This window comes from Anomaloglossus baeobatrachus, chromosome 8, assembly GCF_048569485.1.
Source record: "Anomaloglossus baeobatrachus isolate aAnoBae1 chromosome 8, aAnoBae1.hap1, whole genome shotgun sequence".
NCBI lineage: Eukaryota > Metazoa > Chordata > Amphibia > Anura > Aromobatidae > Anomaloglossus > Anomaloglossus baeobatrachus.
The window spans coordinates 241,255,801-241,280,624 of NC_134360.1; the positions used below are offsets into that span (position 1 = coordinate 241,255,801).

The following is a 24,824-nucleotide window of genomic DNA, read 5'->3' on the forward strand; positions in this document are numbered from 1 at the left end:
GCAACAACAACTGCGACTACAGAGCCGGCATCCACCACCACAGGAGCAACAACAACAATTGCAACTACAGAGCTGGCATCCAGCACCGCAACAGCAACAATAACTGCAACCACAGGGCCGGCCTCCACCACCACAGCAGCAAGAAAAACAACAACTGCGACTACAGTGCCAGCCTCCACCACCACAGCTGCAACAACAACAACCGCCATCACCGAGCCGGCCTCCACCACCACAGCAGCAACAACAACAACTGCGACTACAGTGTCAGTATATACCACCACAGAGGCAACAACAACAACTGCGACCACAGAGCTTGCCTCCACCACCCCAGCAGAAACAACTACAACAACAACAGTGACCACAGAGCCGGCCTCTACCACTACAGAAGCAACATTAGCAACAACTGCGACCACAGTGCCAGCTTCCACCACCACAGCATCAGCAACAACAACCGCAGCTACAGAGCTGGCTTCCACCTCCACAGCAGCAATAAAAACAACTGCGAATACAGAGCCGGCCTCCACCCCCACAGCAGCAACAACAACAACAACTGCAACCACAGAGCCGGCCTCCACCACCACAGCAGCAACAACAACAACAACTGCGACCACAGTGCCAGTCTCCACCACCACAGCTGCAACAACAGCAACAACCGCGATCACCGAGCCGGCCTCCACCACCACAGCAGTAACAACAACAACCGCGACCACAGAGTCCACCTCCACCACCACAGCTGCAGCAACAACAACCGCAGCTACAGAGCCGGCCTCCACCACCACAGCAGAAGCAACAACAACCGCAGCTACAGAGCCGGCCTCCACCACCACAGCAGCAGCAATAACAACAACTGCGACTACAGAGCCGGCATCCACCACCACAGGAGCAACAACAACAATTGCAACTACAGAGCTGGCATCCAGCACCGCAACAGCAACAATAACTGCAACCACAGAGCCGGCCTCCACCACTACAGCAGCAAGAACAACAACAACTGCGAACACAGTGCCAGCCTCCACCATCACAGCTGCAACAACAACAACCGCCATCACCGAGCCGGCCTCCACCACCACAGCAGCAACAACAACAACTGCGACTACAGTGTCAGTCTATACCACCACAGAGGCAACAACAACAACTGCGACCACAGAGCTTGCCTCCACCACCCCAGCAGAAACAACTACAACAACAACAGTGACCACAGAGCCGGCCTCCACCACTACAGAAGCAACATCAGCAACAACTGCGACCACAGTGCCAGCCTCCACCACCACAGCATCAGCAACAACAACCGCAGCTACAGAGCTGGCCTCCACCACCCCAGCAGCAACAACAACAACTGCGACCACAGTGCCAGTCTCCACCACCACAGAGGCAACAACAACAACTGCGACCACAGACCCAGCCTCCACCACCACAGCAGCAACAACAACAACCGCGACCACAGAGTCCACCTCCACCACTACAACAGCAGCAACAACAACCGCAGCTACAGAGCTGGCCTCCACCACCACAGCAGCAGTAACAACAACCGCAGCTACAGAGCCGGCCTCCACCACCACAGCAGCAGCAACAACAACTGCGACCACAGAGCCGGCATCCACAACCACAGCAGCAACAACAACTGTGACCACAGAGCCGGCATCAACCACCACACCAGAAACAACTACAACAACAACCGCGACAACAGAGCCGGCCTCCACCACTACAGATGCAACAACAACTGCGACCACAGAGCCGACCTCATCCACCACAGCATCAACAACAAGAACTGCGACTACAGAGCCGGCATCCACCACCACAGGAGCAACAACAACAACACCAACTGCAACAACAGAGCTGGCATCCACCACCGCAACAGCAACAATAACTGCAACCACAGAGCCGGCCTCCACCACCACAGCAGCAACAACAACTGCGACCACAGTGCCTGCCTCCACCACCACAGCTGCATCAACAACAACCGCCATCACCGAGCCGGCCTCCACCACCACAGCAGCAACAACAACAACTGCGACCACAGTGCCAGTCTCCACCACCACAGAGGCAACAACAACAACTGCGACCACAGAGCTTTCCTCCACCACCACAGCAGAAACAACTACAACAACAACCACGACCACAGAGCCGGCCTACACCTTTACAGAAGCAACAACTGCGACCACAGAGCCGACCTCAATCACCACAGGATCAACAACAACAACTGCGAATACAGAGCCGGCATCCACCATTACAGGAGACACAACAACAACTGCAACCACAGAGCTGGCATCCACCAGAGCAACAGCAACAACAACTGAAACCACAGAGCCGGCCTCCAGCACCACAGCAGCAACAACAACAACTGCGACCACAGTGCAAGTCTCCACCACCACAGAGGTAACAAAAACAACTGCGACCACAGAGCCGGCCTCCACCACCACAGCGGCAACAACAACCGCGACCACAGAGTCCACCTCCACCACCACAGCATCAGCAACAACAACTGCAGCTTTAGAGCCGGCCTCCACCACCACAGCAGCAGCAACAACAGCCGCAGCTACAGAGCCGGCCTCCACCACCACAGCAGCAGCAACAACAACTGCAGATACAGAGCTGGCCTCCATCACCACAGCAGCAGCAATACCAACCGTAGCTACAGAGCTGACCTCAACCACCACAGCAGCAGCAACAACAACCGTGACCACAGAGCCAGCCTTAACCACCACAGCAGCAACAACAACAACCGCGACCACAGAGCCGGCTTTAACCACCACAGCAGCAACAACAACAACTGCGAATACAGAGCCGGCCTCCACCACCACATCAGCAACAACAACAACAACTGCAACCACAGAGTCGGCCTCCACCACCACAGCAGCAACAACAACTGCAACCTCAGTACCGGCCTCCACCACCACAGTAGCAAAAACAACAACAAATGCAAACACACAGCTGGTCTCCACCACCACAGCTGCACCGAAAACAACAACAACAACTGCGACCACAGTGCCAGTCTCCACCACCACAGCAGCAGCAACAACAACCGCAGCTACAGAGCCGGCCTCCACCACCACAGCAGCAGCAACAACAACTGCGACCACAGAGCCGGTGTCCACAACCACAGCAGCAACAACAACTGCGACCACAGAGCTGACATCCACCACCACAGCAGCAAGAACAACAACCGCGACCACAGAGCTTGCCTCCACCACCACAGCATCAACAACTACAACAACAACCGTGACAACAGAGCCGGCCTCCACCACTACAGAAGCAACAACAACTGCGACCACAGAGCCGACCTCAACCACCACAGCATCAACAACAACAACTGCGACTACAGAGCCGGCATCCACCACCGCAACAGCAACAATAACTACAACCACAGAGCCGGCCTCCACCACCACAGCAGCAACAACAACAACTGCGACCACAGAGTCCACCTCTACCACCACAGCAGCAGCAACAACAACCGCAGCTACAGAGCCGGCCTCCACCACCACAGCAGCAGCAACAACAACCGCAGCTACAGAGCCGGCCTCCACCACCACAGTAGCAGCAACAACAACAGCAGCTACAGAGCTGGCCTCCACCACCAAAGCAGCAGCAATAACAACCGTAGCTACAGAGCTGGCCTCAACCACCACAGCAGCAGCAACAACAACCGTGACCACAGAGCCGGCCTCTACCACCACAGCAGCAACAACAACAAGTACGACTACAGTGCCAGTCTCCACCACCACAGAGGCAACAACAACAACTGCGACCACAGAGCTTGCCTCTACCACCACAGCAGAAACAACTACAACAACAACCGCGACCACAGAGCCGGCCTCCACCAGTACAGAAGCAACAACTGCGACCACAGAGCCGACCTCAACCACCACAGGATCAACAACAACTGCGACCACAGAGTCCACCTCCACCACCACAGCAGCAGCAACAACAACCGCAGCTACAGAGCCGGCCTCCACCACCAATGCAGCAACAACAACAACCGCGACCACAGAGCTGGCCTTAACCACCAAAGCAGCAACAACAACAACTGTGAATACAGAGCCGGCCTCCACCACCACAGCAGCAACAACAACAACAACTGCAACCACAGAGTCGGCCTCCACCACCACAGCAGCAACAACAACAACAACAATAACTGCAACCACAGAGCCGGCCTCCACCACCACAGCAGCAACAACAAACGCGATCACCGAGCCGGCCTCCACCACCACAGCAGCAACAACAACAACTGCGACTACAGTGCCAGTCTCCACCACCACAGAGACAACAACAACAACTGTGACCACAGAGCCGGCCTCCACCACCACAGCAGTAACAACAACAACCGCGACCACAGAGTCCACCTCCACCACCACAGCAGCAGCAACAACAACCGCAGCTACAAAGCTGTCCTCCACCACCACAGCAGCAGCAACAACAACTGCGACCACAGTGCCAGCCTCCACCACCACAGCTGCAACAACAACAACCGCCATCACCGAGCCGGCCTCCACCACCACAGCAGCAACAACAACTGCGACTACAGTGCCAGTCTCCACCACCACAGAGACAACAACAACAACTGTGACCACAGAGCCGGCATCCACCACCACAGCAGAAACAACTACAACAACAACCGCGACAACAGAGCCGGCCTCCACCACTACAGAAGCAACAACAACTGCGACCATAGAGCCGACCTCAACCACCACAGCATCAACAACAACAACTGCGACTACAGAGCCGGCATCCACCACCACAGGAGCAACAACAACAATTGCAACTACAGAGCTGGCATCCAGCACCGCAACAGCAACAATAACTACAACCACAGAGCCGGCCTCCACCACCACAGCAGCAACAACAACAACTGCGACCACAGAGTCCACCTCTACCACCACAGCAGCAGCAACAACAACCGCAGCTACAGAGCCGGCCTCCACCACCACAGCAGCAGCAACAACAACAGCAGCTACAGAGCCGGCCTCCACCACCACAGCAGCAGCAACAACAACAGCAGCTACAGAGCTGGCCTCCACCACCACAGCAGCATCAACAACAACAACTGCGACCATAGTGCCAGTCTCCACCACCACAGAGTTAACAACAACAACTGCGACAACAGAGTCCACCTCCACCACCACAGCAGCAGCAACAACAACTGCAGCTACAGAGCCAGCCTCCACCACCACAACATCAGCAATAACAACCGCAGCTACAGAGCTGGCCTCCACCACCACAGCAGCAGCAATAACAACCGTAGCTACAGAGCTGGCCTCAACCACCACAGCAGCAACAGCAACAACCGCGACCACAGAGCCGGCCATAACAACCACAGCAGCAACAACAACAACTGCGAATACAGAACCGGCCTTCAGCAACACAGCAGCAACAACAAGAACAACTGCAACCACAGAGTCGGCCTCCACCACCACAGTAGCAAAAACAACAACAAATGCGAACACACAGCTGGCCTCCACCATCACAGCTGCACCAACAACAAAAGCGATCACAGAGCTGGCCTCCACCACCACAGCAGCAACATCAACAACAACTTCGACCACAGAGCCGGCGCCCACAACCACAGCAGCAACAACAATTGCGATAACAGAGCCAGCATCCACCACCACAGCAGCAAGAACAACAACCGCGACCACAGAGCTTGCCTCCACCACCACAGCAGAAACAACTACAACAACAACCGCGACAACAGAGACGGCCTCCACCACTACAGAAGCAACAACAACTGCGACCACAGTGCCAGCCTCCACCACCACAGCTGCAACAACAACAACCGCCATCACCGAGCCGGCCTCCACCACCACAGCAGCAACAACAACTGCGACTACAGTGCCAGTCTCCACCACCACAGAGACAACAACAACAACTGTGACCACAGAGCCGGCATCCACCACCACAGCAGAAACAACTACAACAACAACCGCGACAACAGAGCCGGCCTCCACCACTACAGAAGCAACAACAACTGCGACCATAGAGCCGACCTCAACCACCACAGCATCAATAACAACAACTGCGACTACAGAGCCGGCATCCACCACCACAGGAGCAACAACAACAATTGCAACTACAGAGCTGGCATCCAGCACCGCAACAGCAACAATAACTACAACCACAGAGCCGGCCTCCACCACCACAGCAGCAAGAACAACAACTGCGACCACAGAGTCCACCTCTACCACCACAGCAGCAGCAACAACAACCGCAGCTACAGAGCCGGCCTCCACCACCACAGCAGCAGCAACAACAACCGCAGCTACAGAGCCGGCCTCCACCACCACAGCAGCAGCAACAACAACCGCAGCTACAGAGATGGCCTCCACCACCACAGCAGCAGCAATAACAACCGTAGCTACAGAGCTGGCCTCAACCACCACAGCAGCAACAACAACAACCGCGACCACAGAGCCGGCCTTAACCACCACAGCAGCAACAACAACTGCGAATACAGAGCCGGCCTCCACCACCACAGCAGCAACAACAACTGCAACCACAGAGTCAGCCTCCACCACCACAGCAGCAACAACAACAACTGCGAATACAGAGCCGGCCTCCACCACCACATCAGCAACAACAACAACAACTGCAACCACAGAGTCGGCCTCCACCACCACAGCAGCAACAACAACTGCAACCTCAGTACCGGCCTCCACCACCACAGTAGCAAAAACAACAACAAATGCAAACACACAGCTGGTCTCCACCACCACAGCTGCACCGAAAACAACAACAACAACTGCGACCACAGTGCCAGTCTCCACCACCACAGCAGCAGCAACAACAACCGCAGCTACAGAGCCGGCCTCCACCACCACAGCAGCAGCAACAACAACTGCGACCACAGAGCCGGTGTCCACAACCACAGCAGCAACAACAACTGCGACCACAGAGCTGACATCCACCACCACAGCAGCAAGAACAACAACCGCGACCACAGAGCTTGCCTCCACCACCACAGCATCAACAACTACAACAACAACCGTGACAACAGAGCCGGCCTCCACCACTACAGAAGCAACAACAACTGCGACCACAGAGCCGACCTCAACCACCACAGCATCAACAACAACAACTGCGACTACAGAGCCGGCATCCACCACCGCAACAGCAACAATAACTACAACCACAGAGCCGGCCTCCACCACCACAGCAGCAACAACAACAACTGCGACCACAGAGTCCACCTCTACCACCACAGCAGCAGCAACAACAACCGCAGCTACAGAGCCGGCCTCCACCACCACAGCAGCAGCAACAACAACCGCAGCTACAGAGCCGGCCTCCACCACCACAGTAGCAGCAACAACAACAGCAGCTACAGAGCTGGCCTCCACCACCAAAGCAGCAGCAATAACAACCGTAGCTACAGAGCTGGCCTCAACCACCACAGCAGCAGCAACAACAACCGTGACCACAGAGCCGGCCTCTACCACCACAGCAGCAACAACAACAAGTACGACTACAGTGCCAGTCTCCACCACCACAGAGGCAACAACAACAACTGCGACCACAGAGCTTGCCTCTACCACCACAGCAGAAACAACTACAACAACAACCGCGACCACAGAGCCGGCCTCCACCAGTACAGAAGCAACAACTGCGACCACAGAGCCGACCTCAACCACCACAGGATCAACAACAACTGCGACCACAGAGTCCACCTCCACCACCACAGCAGCAGCAACAACAACCGCAGCTACAGAGCCGGCCTCCACCACCAATGCAGCAACAACAACAACCGCGACCACAGAGCTGGCCTTAACCACCAAAGCAGCAACAACAACAACTGTGAATACAGAGCCGGCCTCCACCACCACAGCAGCAACAACAACAACAACTGCAACCACAGAGTCGGCCTCCACCACCACAGCAGCAACAACAACAACAACAATAACTGCAACCACAGAGCCGGCCTCCACCACCACAGCAGCAACAACAAACGCGATCACCGAGCCGGCCTCCACCACCACAGCAGCAACAACAACAACTGCGACTACAGTGCCAGTCTCCACCACCACAGAGACAACAACAACAACTGTGACCACAGAGCCGGCCTCCACCACCACAGCAGTAACAACAACAACCGCGACCACAGAGTCCACCTCCACCACCACAGCAGCAGCAACAACAACCGCAGCTACAAAGCTGTCCTCCACCACCACAGCAGCAGCAACAACAACTGCGACCACAGTGCCAGCCTCCACCACCACAGCTGCAACAACAACAACCGCCATCACCGAGCCGGCCTCCACCACCACAGCAGCAACAACAACTGCGACTACAGTGCCAGTCTCCACCACCACAGAGACAACAACAACAACTGTGACCACAGAGCCGGCATCCACCACCACAGCAGAAACAACTACAACAACAACCGCGACAACAGAGCCGGCCTCCACCACTACAGAAGCAACAACAACTGCGACCATAGAGCCGACCTCAACCACCACAGCATCAACAACAACAACTGCGACTACAGAGCCGGCATCCACCACCACAGGAGCAACAACAACAATTGCAACTACAGAGCTGGCATCCAGCACCGCAACAGCAACAATAACTACAACCACAGAGCCGGCCTCCACCACCACAGCAGCAACAACAACAACTGCGACCACAGAGTCCACCTCTACCACCACAGCAGCAGCAACAACAACCGCAGCTACAGAGCCGGCCTCCACCACCACAGCAGCAGCAACAACAACAGCAGCTACAGAGCCGGCCTCCACCACCACAGCAGCAGCAACAACAACAGCAGCTACAGAGCTGGCCTCCACCACCACAGCAGCATCAACAACAACAACTGCGACCATAGTGCCAGTCTCCACCACCACAGAGTTAACAACAACAACTGCGACAACAGAGTCCACCTCCACCACCACAGCAGCAGCAACAACAACTGCAGCTACAGAGCCAGCCTCCACCACCACAACATCAGCAATAACAACCGCAGCTACAGAGCTGGCCTCCACCACCACAGCAGCAGCAATAACAACCGTAGCTACAGAGCTGGCCTCAACCACCACAGCAGCAACAGCAACAACCGCGACCACAGAGCCGGCCATAACAACCACAGCAGCAACAACAACAACTGCGAATACAGAACCGGCCTTCAGCAACACAGCAGCAACAACAAGAACAACTGCAACCACAGAGTCGGCCTCCACCACCACAGTAGCAAAAACAACAACAAATGCGAACACACAGCTGGCCTCCACCATCACAGCTGCACCAACAACAAAAGCGATCACAGAGCTGGCCTCCACCACCACAGCAGCAACATCAACAACAACTTCGACCACAGAGCCGGCGCCCACAACCACAGCAGCAACAACAATTGCGATAACAGAGCCAGCATCCACCACCACAGCAGCAAGAACAACAACCGCGACCACAGAGCTTGCCTCCACCACCACAGCAGAAACAACTACAACAACAACCGCGACAACAGAGACGGCCTCCACCACTACAGAAGCAACAACAACTGCGACCACAGTGCCAGCCTCCACCACCACAGCTGCAACAACAACAACCGCCATCACCGAGCCGGCCTCCACCACCACAGCAGCAACAACAACTGCGACTACAGTGCCAGTCTCCACCACCACAGAGACAACAACAACAACTGTGACCACAGAGCCGGCATCCACCACCACAGCAGAAACAACTACAACAACAACCGCGACAACAGAGCCGGCCTCCACCACTACAGAAGCAACAACAACTGCGACCATAGAGCCGACCTCAACCACCACAGCATCAATAACAACAACTGCGACTACAGAGCCGGCATCCACCACCACAGGAGCAACAACAACAATTGCAACTACAGAGCTGGCATCCAGCACCGCAACAGCAACAATAACTACAACCACAGAGCCGGCCTCCACCACCACAGCAGCAAGAACAACAACTGCGACCACAGAGTCCACCTCTACCACCACAGCAGCAGCAACAACAACCGCAGCTACAGAGCCGGCCTCCACCACCACAGCAGCAGCAACAACAACCGCAGCTACAGAGCCGGCCTCCACCACCACAGCAGCAGCAACAACAACCGCAGCTACAGAGATGGCCTCCACCACCACAGCAGCAGCAATAACAACCGTAGCTACAGAGCTGGCCTCAACCACCACAGCAGCAACAACAACAACCGCGACCACAGAGCCGGCCTTAACCACCACAGCAGCAACAACAACTGCGAATACAGAGCCGGCCTCCACCACCACAGCAGCAACAACAACTGCAACCACAGAGTCAGCCTCCACCACCACATCAGCAACAACAACAACTGCAACCTCAGTACCGGCCTCCACCACCACAGTAGCAAAAACAACAAGAAATGTGAACACACAGCTGGCCTCCACCACCACAGCTGCACCAAAAACAACAACAACTGCGACCACAGTGCCAGCCTCCACCAGCACAGCTGCAACAACAACAACCGCCATCACCGAACCGGCCTCCACCACCACAGCAGCAACAACAACTGCGACTACAGTGCCAGTCTCCACTACCACAGAGGCAACACCAACAACTGCGACCACAGAGCTTGCTTCCACCACCACAGCAGAAACCACTACAACAACAACCGCGACCACAGAGCCGGCCTCCACCACTACAGAAGCAACAACTGCGACCACAGAGCTGACCTCAATCACCACAGGATCAACGACAACTGCGACTACAGAGCCGGCATCCATCACCACAGGAGCAACAACAACTGCGACCACAGTGCCAGCCTCCATCACCACAGCATCAGCAACAACAACCGCAGCTACAGAGCTGGCCTCCACCACCACAGCAGCAGCAATAACAACCGTAGCTACAGAGGTGGCCTCAACCACCACAGCAGCAGCAACAACAACTGTGACCACAGAGCCGGCCTTAACCACCACAGCAGCAACAAAAACAACTGCGAATACAGAGCCAGCCTCCACCCCCAAAGTAGCAACAACAACAACAACTGCTGCAACCACAGAGCTGGCATCCACCACCACAGCAGCAACAACAACAACAACTGCGACCACAGTGCCAGTCTCCACCACCACAGCTGCAACAACAACAACCGCGATCACCGAGGCGGCCTCCACCACCACAGCAGCAACAACAACTGCGACCACAGTGCCAGTCTCCACCACCACAGAGGCAACAAAAACAACTGCGACCACAGAGCCGGCCTCAACCACCACAGCAGTAACAACAACATCCGCGACCACAGAGTCCACCTCCAACACTACAGCAGCAGCAAAAACAACCGCAGCTACAGAGCCGGCCTCCACCACCACAGCAGCAGTAACAACAACCGCAGCTACAGAGCCGGCCTCAACCGCCACAGCAGCAGCAACAACAACTGCGACTACAGAGCCGGCATCCACCACCACAGGAGCAACAACAACAATTGCAACTACAGAGCTGGCATCCAGCACCGCAACAGCAACAATAACTGCAACCACAGGGCCGGCCTCCACCACCACAGCAGCAAGAAAAACAACAACTGCGACTACAGTGCCAGCCTCCACCACCACAGCTGCAACAACAACAACCGCCATCACCGAGCCGGCCTCCACCACCACAGCAGCAACAACAACAACTGCGACTACAGTGTCAGTATATACCACCACAGAGGCAACAACAACAACTGCGACCACAGAGCTTGCCTCCACCACCCCAGCAGAAACAACTACAACAACAACAGTGACCACAGAGCCGGCCTCCACCACTACAGAAGCAACATTAGCAACAACTGCGACCACAGTGCCAGCTTCCACCACCACAGCATCAGCAACAACAACCGCAGCTACAGAGCTGGCTTCCACCACCACAGCAGCAATAAAAACAACTGCGAATACAGAGCCGGCCTCCACCCCCACAGCAGCAACAACAACAACAACTGCAACCACAGAGCCGGCCTCCACCACCACAGCAGCAACAACAACAACAACTGCGACCACAGTGCCAGTCTCCACCACCACAGCTGCAACAACAGCAACAACCGCGATCACCGAGCCGGCCTCCACCACCACAGCAGTAACAACAACAACCGCGACCACAGAGTCCACCTCCACCACCACAGCTGCAGCAACAACAACCGCAGCTACAGAGCCGGCCTCCACCACCACAGCAGAAGCAACAACAACCGCAGCTACAGAGCCGGCCTCCACCACCACAGCAGCAGCAATAACAACAACTGCGACTACAGAGCCGGCATCCACCACCACAGGAGCAACAACAACAATTGCAACTACAGAGCTGGCATCCAGCACCGCAACAGCAACAATAACTGCAACCACAGAGCCGGCCTCCACCACTACAGCAGCAAGAACAACAACAACTGCGAACACAGTGCCAGCCTCCACCATCACAGCTGCAACAACAACAACCGCCATCACCGAGCCGGCCTCCACCACCACAGCAGCAACAACAACAACTGCGACTACAGTGTCAGTCTATACCACCACAGAGGCAACAACAACAACTGCGACCACAGAGCTTGCCTCCACCACCCCAGCAGAAACAACTACAACAACAACAGTGACCACAGAGCCGGCCTCCACCACTACAGAAGCAACATCAGCAACAACTGCGACCACAGTGCCAGCCTCCACCACCACAGCATCAGCAACAACAACCGCAGCTACAGAGCTGGCCTCCACCACCCCAGCAGCAACAACAACAACTGCGACCACAGTGCCAGTCTCCACCACCACAGAGGCAACAACAACAACTGCGACCACAGACCCAGCCTCCACCACCACAGCAGCAACAACAACAACCGCGACCACAGAGTCCACCTCCACCACTACAACAGCAGCAACAACAACCGCAGCTACAGAGCTGGCCTCCACCACCACAGCAGCAGTAACAACAACCGCAGCTACAGAGCCGGCCTCCACCACCACAGCAGCAGCAACAACAACTGCGACCACAGAGCCGGCATCCACAACCACAGCAGCAACAACAACTGTGACCACAGAGCCGGCATCAACCACCACACCAGAAACAACTACAACAACAACCGCGACAACAGAGCCGGCCTCCACCACTACAGATGCAACAACAACTGCGACCACAGAGCCGACCTCATCCAATACAGCATCAACAACAAGAACTGCGACTACAGAGCCGGCATCCACCACCACAGGAGCAACAACAACAACACCAACTGCAACAACAGAGCTGGCATCCACCACCGCAACAGCAACAATAACTGCAACCACAGAGCCGGCCTCCACCACCACAGCAGCAACAACAACTGCGACCACAGTGCCTGCCTCCACCACCACAGCTGCATCAACAACAACCGCCATCACCGAGCCGGCCTCCACCACCACAGCAGCAACAACAACAACTGCGACCACAGTGCCAGTCTCCACCACCACAGAGGCAACAACAACAACTGCGACCACAGAGCTTTCCTCCACCACCACAGCAGAAACAACTACAACAACAACCACGACCACAGAGCCGGCCTACACCTTTACAGAAGCAACAACTGCGACCACAGAGCCGACCTCAATCACCACAGGATCAACAACAACAACTGCGAATACAGAGCCGGCATCCACCATTACAGGAGACACAACAACAACTGCAACCACAGAGCTGGCATCCACCAGAGCAACAGCAACAACAACTGAAACCACAGAGCCGGCCTCCAGCACCACAGCAGCAACAACAACAACTGCGACCACAGTGCCAGTCTCCACCACCACAGAGGTAACAAAAACAACTGCGACCACAGAGCCGGCCTCCACCACCACAGCGGCAACAACAACCGCGACCACAGAGTCCACCTCCACCACCACAGCATCAGCAACAACAACTGCAGCTTTGGAGCCGGCCTCCACCACCACAGCAGCAGCAACAACAGCCGCAGCTACAGAGCCGGCCTCCACCACCACAGCAGCAGCAACAACAACTGCAGATACAGAGCTGGCCTCCATCACCACAGCAGCAGCAATACCAACCGTAGCTACAGAGCTGACCTCAACCACCACAGCAGCAGCAACAACAACCGTGACCACAGAGCCAGCCTTAACCACCACAGCAGCAACAACAACAACTGCGAATACAGAGCCGGCCTCCACCACCACATTAGCAACAACAACAACAACTGCAACCACAGAGTCGGCCTCCACCACCACAGCAGCAACAACAACTGCGACCACAGAGCCGACCTCAACCACCACAGCATCAACAACAACAACTGCGACTACAGAGCCGGCATCCACCACCGCAACAGCAACAATAACTACAACCACAGAGCCGGCCTCCACCACCACAGCAGCAACAACAACAACCGCGACCACAGAGTCCACCTCTACCACCACAGCAGCAGCAACAACAACCGCAGCTACAGAGCCGGCCTCCACCACCACAGCAGCAGCAACAACAACCGCAGCTACAGAGCCGGCCTCCACCACCACAGTAGCAGCAACAACAACAGCAGCTACAGAGCTGGCCTCCACCACCAAAGCAGCAGCAATAACAACCGTAGCTACAGAGCTGGCCTCAACCACCACAGCAGCAGCAACAACAACCGTGACCACAGAGCCGGCCTCTACCACCACAGCAGCAACAACAACAAGTACGACTACAGTGCCAGTCTCCACCACCACAGAGGCAACAACAACAACTGCGACCACAGAGCTTGCCTCTACCACCACAGCAGAAACAACTACAACAACAACCGCGACCACAGAGCCGGCCTCCACCAGTACAGAAGCAACAACTGCGACCACAGAGCCGACCTCAACCACCACAGGATCAACAACAACTGCGACCACAGAGTCCACCTCCACCACCACAGCAGCAGCAACAACAACCGCAGCTACAGAGCCGGCCTCCACCACCAATGCAGCAACAACAACAACCGCGACCACAGAGCTGGCCTTAACCACCAAAGCAGCAACAACAACAACTGTGAATACAGAGCCGGCCTCCACCACCACAGCAGCAACAACAACAACAACTGCAACCACAGAGTCGGCCTCCACCACCACAGCAGCAACAACAACAACAACAACAATAACTGCAACCACAGAGCCGGCCTCCACCACCACAGCAGCAACAACAAACGCGATCACCGAGCCGGCCTCCACCACCACAACAGCAACAACAACAACTGCGACTACAGTGCCAGTCTCCACCACCACAGAGACAACAACAACAACTGTGACCACAGAGCCGGCCTCCACCACCACAGCAGTAACAACAACAACCGCGACCACAGAGTCCACCTCCACCACCACAGCAGCAGCAACAACCGCAGCTACAAAGCTGTCCTCCACCACCACAGCAGCAGCAACAACAACTGCGACCACAGTGCCAGCCTCCACCACCACAGCTGCAACAACAACAACCGCCATCACCGAGCCGGCCTCCACCACCACAGCAGCAACAACAACTGCGACTACAGTGCCAGTCTCCACCACCACAGAGACAACAACAACAACTGTGACCACAGAGCCGGCATCCACCACCACAGCAGAAACAATTACAACAACAACCGCGACAACAGAGCCGGCCTCCACCACCACAGCAGCAACAACAACTGCGACTACAGTGCCAGTCTCCACCACCACAGAGACAACAACAACAACTGTGACCACAGAGCCGGCATCCACCACCACAGCAGAAACAACTACAACAACAACCGCGACAACAGAGCCGGCCTCCACCACTACAGAAGCAACAACAACTGCGACCATAGAGCCGACCTCAACCACCACAGCATCAACAACAACAACTGCGACTACAGAGCCGGCATCCACCACCACAGGAGCAACAACAACAATTGCAACTACAGAGCTGGCATCCAGCACCGCAACAGCAACAATAACTACAACCACAGAGCCGGCCTCCACCACCACAGCAGCAACAACAACAACTGCGACCACAGAGTCCACCTCTACCACCACAGCAGCAGCAACAACAACCGCAGCTACAGAGCCGGCCTCCACCACCACAGCAGCAGCAACAACAACCGCAGCTACAGAGCCGGCCTCCACCACCACAGCAGCAGCAACAACAACAGCAGCTACAGAGCTGGCCTCCACCACCACAGCAGCATCAACAACAACAACTGCGACCATAGTGCCAGTCTCCACCACCACAGAGTTAATAACAACAACTGCGACAACAGAGTCCACCTCCACCACCACAGCAGCAGCAACAACAACTGCAGCTACAGAGCCAGCCTCCACCACCACAACATCAGCAATAACAACCGCAGCTACAGAGCTAGCCTCCACCACCACAGCAGCAGCAATAACAACCGTAGCTACAGAGCTGGCCTCAACCACCACAGCAGCAACAGCAACAACCGCGACCACAGAGCCGGCCTTAACAACCACAGCAGCAACAACAACAACTGCGAATACAGAGCCGGCCTTCAGCAACACAGCAGCAACAACAAGAACAACTGCAACCACAGAGTCGGCCTCCACCACCACAGTAGCAAAAACAACAAAAGCGATCACAGAGCTGGCCTCCACCACCACAGAAGCAACATCAACAACAACTTCGACCACAGAGCCGGCGTCCACAACCACAGCAGCAACAACAATTGCGATAACAGAGCCAGCATCCACCACCACAGCAGCAAGAACAACAACCGCGACCACAGAGCTTGCCTCCACCACCACAGCAGAAACAACTACAACAACAACCGCGACAACAGAGACGGCCTCCACCACCACAGCTGCAACAACAACAACTGCGACCACAGAGCCGACCTCAACCACCACAGCATCAACAAACACAACTGCGACTACAGAGCCGGCATCCACCACCAGAGGAGCAACAACAACAACAACTGCGACCACAGTGCCAGTCTCCACCACCACAGCTGCAACAACAACAACAACCGCGATCACCGAGCCGGCCTCCACCACCACAGAAGTAACAACAACCGCGACTACAGAGTCCACCTCCACCACCACAGAAGCAGCAACAACAACCTCAGCTACAGAGCCGGCCTCCACCACCACAGCAGCAGCAACAACAACTGCGACCACAGAGCCGGCTTCCACCACCACAGCTGCAACAACAACAACCGCAGCTACAGAGCCGGCTTTAACCACCACAGCAGCAACAACAAAAACTGCGAATACAGAGCCGGCATCCACCACCACAGCAGCAACAACAACAACAACTGGAACTACAGAGTCGGCCTCCACCACCACAGCAGCAACAACAACAACAACAACTGCGACCACAGAGCCGGCCTCCACGACCACAGCAGCAACAACAGCTGCGACCACAGAGCTTGCCTCCACCACCACAGCAGAAACAACGACAACAACAACAGCGACCACAGAGCCGGCCTCCACCCCTACAGCAGCAACAACAACAACAACTGCAACCACAGAGCTGGCATTCACCACCACAGCAGCAACAACAACAACAACTGCGACCACAGTGCCAGTCTCCACCACCACAGCTGCAACAACAACAACAACCGCGATCACCGAGCCGGCCTCCACCACCACAGAAGTAACAACAACCGCGACTACAGAGTCCACCTCCACCACCACAGAAGCAGCAACAACAACCTCAGCTACAGAGCCGGCCTCCACCACCACAGCAGCAGCAACAACAACTGCGACCACAGAGCCGGCTTCCACCACCACAGCTGCAACAACAACAACCGCAGCTACAGAGCCGGCCTTAACCACCACAGCAGCAACAACAAAAACTGCGAATACAGAGCCGGCATCCACCACCACAGCAGCAACAACAACAACAACAACTGCGACCACAGTACCGGCCTCCACCACCACAGCAGCAACAACAACAACAACTGCGATCACAGAGCCAGCCTCCACCACCACAGCAGCAACATCAACGACTGCGACCACAGAGCCTGCAACCACGACCACAGCAGCAACAACAACTGCGACCACAGAGCTTGCCTCCACCACCACAGCAGAAACAACGACAACAACAACAGCGACCACAGAGCCGGCCTCCACCACTACAGAAGCAACAACAAGTGTGACTACAGAGCCGGCATTCACCACCACAGCAGCAACAACAACAACAACTGCAACTACAGAGCTGGCATCCACCACCGCAACAGCAGCAACAATTGCAACCACAGAACCGGCCTCCACCACCACAGCAGCAACAACAACAACAACTGCGACCACAGTGCCAGCCTCCACCACCACAGCTGCAACAACAACAACTGCGACCACAGAGCCGACCTCCACCACCACAGCAGAAACAACTACAACAACAACCGCGACAACAGAGATGGCCTCCACCACTACAGAAGCCACAACAACTGCGACCACAGAGCCGACCTCAACCACCACAGCATCAACAAACACAACTGCGACTACAGAGCCGGCATCCACCACCAGAGGAGCAACAACAACAACAATCGCAAGCACAGAGCCAGCCTCCACCACCACAGCAGCAACAACAACAACAACAATTGCGATTACAGAGCCAGCATCCACTACCACAGAAGCAATAACAACAATAATTGTGACCACAGTGCCAGCCTCCACCACCACAGCTGCAACAACAACAACAACCGCTATCTCCGAGCCGGTCTCCATCAGCACAGCAGCAAGAACAACAACTGCGACCACGGTGCCAGTCTCCACCACCACAGAGGTAACAACAACAACTGCGACCACAGAGCCGGCCTCCACCACCACAGCAGCAACAACAACAACCGCGACCACAGAGTCCACCTCCACCACCACAGCAGCAGCAACAACAACCGCAGCTACAGAGACGGCCTCCACCACCACAGCAGCAGCAACAACAACCGCAGCTACAGAGCCGGCCTCCACCACCACAGCAGCAGTAACAACAACCGCAGCTAGAGAGTCAGCCTCCACCACCACAGCAGCAGCAACAATAACTGCGACCACAGAGCCGGCGTCCACAACCACAGCAGCAACAACAACTGCGACCACAGAGCCGGCATCCACCACCACAGCAGAAACAACTACAACAACAACCGTGACAACAGAGCCGGCCTCCACCACTACAGAAGCAACAACAACTGCGACCACAGAGCCGACCTCAACCACCACAGCATCAACAACAAAAATTGTGACTACAGAGCCGGCATTCACCACCACAGCAGCAACAACAACAACTGCAACCACAGAGTCGGCCTCCACCACCACAGCAGCAACAACAACAACAACTACAATTGCAACCTCAGTACCGGCCTCCACCACCACAGTAGCAAAAACAACAACAAATGGGAACACACAGCTGGCCTCCACCACCACAGCTGCACCAAAAACAACAACAACAACTGCGACCACAGTGCCGGCCTCCACCACTACAGAAGCAACAACAACTGCGACCACAGAGCCGACCTCAACCACCACAGCATCAACAACAAAAACTGTGACTACAGAGCCGGCATTCACCAACACAGCAGCAACAACAACAACAACTGCAACCACAGAGCTGGCATCCACCACAGCAACAGCAACAATAACTGCAACCACACAGCGAGCCTCCACCACCACAGCAGCAATAACAACAACCGCGACCACAGAGCCGGCCTTAACCACCACAGCAGCAACAACAAAAACTGCGAATACAGAGCCGGCCTCCACCACAAAAGCAGCAACAACAACAACAACTGCAACCTCAGAACCGGCCTCCACCACCACAGGAGCAAAAACAACAAGAGATGCGAACACACAGCTGGCCTCCACCACCACAGCTGCACCAAAAACAACAACAACTGCGATCACAGTGCCAGCCTCCACCACCACAGCTGCAACAACAACAACCGCCATCACCGAGCCGGCCTCCACCACCACAGCAGCAATAACAACTGCGACTACAGTGCCAGTCTCAACCACCACAGAGGCAACAACAACAACTGCGACCACAGAGCTTGCCTCCACCACCACAGCAGAAACAACTACAACAACAACCGCGACCACAGAGCCGGCCTCCACCACTACAGAAGCAACAACTGCGACCACAGAGCCGACCTCAATCACCACAGGATCAACAACAACAACTGCGACTACAGAGCCGGCATCCACCATTACAGGAGACAGAACAACAACAACTGCAACCACAGAGCTGGCATCCACCAGCGCAACAGCAACAACAACTGCAACCACAGAGCCGCCCTCCACCACCACAGCAGCAACAACAACAACAACTGCGACCACAGTGCCAGCCTCCACCACCATAGCATCAGCAACAACAACCGCAGCTACAGAGCTGGCCTCCACCACCACAGCAGCAGCAATAACAACCATAGCTACAGAGGTGGCCTCAACCACCACAGCAGCAACAAAAACAACAGCGAATACAGAGCCGGCCTCCACCCCTACAGCAGCAACAACAACAACAACTGCAACCACAGAGCCGGCCTCCACCACCACAGCAGCAACAACAAACACAACTGCAACCACAGAGCTGGCATTCACCACCACAGCAGCAACAACAACAACAACTGCGACCACAGTGCCAGTCTCCACCACCACAGCTGCAACAACAACCGCGATCACCGAGCCGGCCTCCACCACCACAGAAGTAACAACAACCGCGACTACAGAGTCCACCTCCACCACCACAGAAGCAGCAACAACAACCTCAGCTACAGAGCCGGCCTCCACCACCACAGCAGCAGCAACAACAACTGCGACCACAGAGCCGGCTTCCACCACCACAGCTGCAACAACAACAACCGCAGCTACAGAGCCGGCTTTAACCACCACAGCAGCAACAACAAAAACTGCGAATACAGAGCCGGCATCCACCACCACAGCAGCAACAACAACAACAACTGGAACTACAGAGTCGGCCTCCACCACCACAGCAGCAACAACAACAACAACAACTGCGACCACAGAGTTGGCCTCCACGACCACAGCAGCAACAACAACTGCGACCACAGAGCTTGCCTCCACCACCACAGCAGAAACAACGACAACAACAACTGCAACCACAGAGCTGGCATCCACCACAGCAACAGCAACAATAACTGCAACCACACAGCGAGCCTCCACCACCACAGCAGCAACAACAACAACCGCGACCACAGAGCCGGCCTTAACCACCACAGCAGCAACAACAAAAACTGCGAATACAGAGCCGGCCTCCACCACAAAAGCAGCAACAACAACAACAACTGCAACCTCAGAACCGGCCTCCACCACCACAGGAGCAACAACAACAACAACTGCGATCACAGAGCCGGCCTCCACCACCACAGCAGCAACATCAACGACTGCGACCACAGAGCCTGCGTCCACGACCACAGCAGCAACAACAACTGCGACCACAGAGCTTGCCTCCACCACCACAGCAGAAACAACGACAACAACAACAGCGACCACAGAGCCGGCCTCCACCACTACAGAAGCAACAACAAGTGTGACTACAGAGCCGGCATTCACCACCACAGCAGCAACAACAACAACAACTGCAACTACAGAGCTGGCATCCACCACCGCAACAGCAGCAACAATTGCAACCACAGAACCGGCCTCCACCACCACAGCAGCAACAACAACAACAACTGCGACCACAGTGCCAGCCTCCACCACCACAGCTGCAACAACAACAACCGCTATCACCGAGCCGGCCTCCACCACCACAGCAGCATCAACAACAACAACTGCGACCATAGTGCCAGTCTCCACCACCACAGAGTTAACAACAACAACTGCGACAACAGAGTCCACCTCCACCACCACAGCAGCAGCAACAACAACTGCAGCTACAGAGCCAGCCTCCACCACCACAACATCAGCAATAACAACCGCAGCTACAGAGCTGGCCTCCACCACCACAGCAGCAGCAATAACAACCGTAGCTACAGAGCTGGCCCCAACCACCACAGCAGCAACAGCAACAACCGCGACCACAGAGCCGGCCTTAACAACCACAGCAGCAACAACAACAACTGCGAATACAGAGCCGGCCTTCAGCAACACAGCAGCAACAACAAGAACAACTGCAACCACAAAGTCGGCCTCCACCACCACAGTAGCAAAAACAACAACAAATGCGAACACACAGCTGGCCTCCACCATCACAGCTGCACCAACAACAAAAGCGATCACAGAGCTGGCCTCCACCACCACAGCAGCAACATCAACAACAACTTCGACCACAGAGCCGGCGTCCACAACCACAGCAGCAACAACAATTGCGATCACAGAGCCAGCATACACCACCACAGCAGCAAGAACAACAACCGTGACCACAGAGCTTGCCTCCACCACCACAGCAGAAACAACTACAACAACAACCGCGACAACAGAGACGGCCTCCACCACTACAGAAGCAACAACAACTGCGACCACAGAGCCGACCTCAACCACCACAGCATCAGCAAAAACAACTGCGACTACAGAGCCGGCATCCACCACCAGAGGAGCAACAACAACAACAATCGCAAGCACAGAGCCAGCCTCCACCACTACAGCAGCAACAACAACAACAATTGTGACTACAGAGCCTGCATCCACTACCACAGAAGCAATAACAACAATAATTGTGACCACAGTGCCAGCCTCCACCACCACAGCTGCAACAACAACAACCGCTATCTCCGAGCCGGCCTCCATTACCACAGCAGCAACAACAACAACTGCGACCACAGTGCCAGTCTCCACCACCACAGAGGTAACAACAACAACTGCGACCACAGAGCCGACCTCCACCACCACAGTAGCAACAACAACAACCGCGACCACAGAGTCCACCTCCACCACCACAGCAGCAGCAACAACAACCGCAGCTACAGAGACGGCCTCCACCACCACAGCAGCAGCAACAACAACCGCAGCTACAGAGCCGGCCTACACCACCACAGCAGCAGTAACAACAATCGCAGCTACAGAGTCGGCCTCCACCACCACAGCAGCAGCAACAATAACTGCGACCACAGATCCGGCGTCAACAACCACAGCAGCAACAACAACTGCAACCACAGAGCCGGCATCCACCACCACAGCAGAAACAACTACAACAACAACCGTGACAACAGAGCCGGCCTCCACCACTACAGAAGCAACAACAACTGCGACCACAGAGCCGACCTCAACCACCACAGCATCAACAACAACAACTGCGACTACAAAGCCGGCATCCACCACCGCAGGAGAAACAACAACAAAAATCGCAAGCACAGAGCCAACCTCCAACACCACAGCAGCAACAACAACAACTGCAACCACAGAGTTGGCATCCACCACTGCAACAGCAACAATAACTGCAACCACAGAGCCGGCCTCTACCACCACAGCAGTAACAACAACAAGTACGACCACAGTGCCAGTCTCCACCACCACAGAGGCAACAACAACAACTGCGACCACAGAGCTTGCCTCCACCACCACAGCAGAAACAACTACAACAACAACCGCGACCACAGAGCCGGCCTCCACCACTACAGAAGCAACAACTGCGACCACAGAGCCGACCTCAACCACCACAGGATCAACAACAACCGCGACCACAGAGTCCACCTCCACCATCACAGCAGCATCAACAACAACCGCAGCTACAGAGCCGGCCTCCACCACCACAGCAGCAGCAACAACAACCGCAGCTACAGAGTCGGCCTCCATCACCACAGCAGCAGCAACAACAACCGTGACCACAGAGCTGGCCTTAACCACCACAGCAGCAACAACAACAACCGCGACCACAGAGCCGGCCTTTACCACCACAGAAGCAACAACAAAAACTGTGAATACAGAGCCGGCCTCCACCACAACAGCAGCAACAACAACAACAACTGCAACCACAGAGTCGGCTTCCACCACCACAGCAGCAACAACAACAACAACAACTGCAACCTCACTACCATCCTCCACCACCACAGTAGGAAAAACAACAACAAATGCGAACACACAGCTGGCCTCCACCACCACAGCTGCACCAAAAACAACAACAACAACTGCGACCACAGTGCCAGCCTCCACCACCACAGCTGGAACAACAACAACCGCGATCACCGAGCCGGCCTCCACCACCACAGCAGCAACAACAACAACTGCGACCACAGTGCCAGTCTCCACCACCACAAAGGCAACAACAACAACTGTGACCACAGAGCCAGCCTCCACCACCACAGCAGCAACAAAAACAACCGCGACCACAGAGTCCACCTCCACCACCACAGCAGCAGCAACAACCGCAGCTACAGAGCCGGCCTCCACCACCACAGCAGCAGCAACAACAACTGCGACCGCAGAGCCGGCGTCCACAGCAACAACAACAACTGCGACCACAGAGCCGACATCCACCACCACAGCAGCAAGAACAACAACTGCGACCACAGAGCTTGCCTCCACTACCACAGCAGAAACAACTACAGCAACAACCGTGATAACAGAGCCGGCCTCCACCACTACAGAAGCAACAACAACCGCGACCACAGAGTCCACCTCCACCACCACAGCAGCAGCAACAACAACCGCATCTACAGAGCCGGCCTCCACCACCACAGCAGCAGCAACAACAACCGCAGCTACAGAGCTGGCCTCCACCACCACAGCAGCAGCAAAAACAACCGCAGCTACAGAGCTGGCCTCCACCACCACAGCAGCAGCAATAACAACCGTAGCTACAGTGCTGGCCTCAACCACCACAGCAGCAGCAACAACAACCGTGACCACAGAGCCGGCCTTAACCACCACAGCAGCAACAACAACAACCGCGACCACAGAATCGGCCTTAACCACCACAGCAGCAACAACAAAAACTGTGAATACAGAGCCGGCCTCCACCACCACAGCAGCAACAACAACAACTGCAACCTCAGTACCGGCCTCCACCACCACAGGAGCAAAAACAACAAGAAAAGC

General features: G+C 55.5%; 1 protein-coding gene across 1 annotated transcript in view; it reads left to right on the forward strand.

The window, feature by feature from the left end:
* LOC142250087 (uncharacterized) overlaps positions 1-16,225 on the forward strand; it is a 30,783-nt gene extending 14,558 nt beyond the window's left edge. Inside the window, exons 4-7 of the mRNA XM_075322150.1 lie at positions 4,813-4,914; positions 5,929-6,082; positions 14,933-15,618; positions 16,145-16,225. Of these exons, the coding sequence (XP_075178265.1) occupies positions 4,813-4,914; positions 5,929-6,082; positions 14,933-15,618; positions 16,145-16,225 (1,023 nt within the window). The remainder of the gene's footprint in view (positions 1-4,812; positions 4,915-5,928; positions 6,083-14,932; positions 15,619-16,144) is intronic.
* The last annotated feature ends 8,599 nt before the right edge of the window (positions 16,226-24,824 follow it).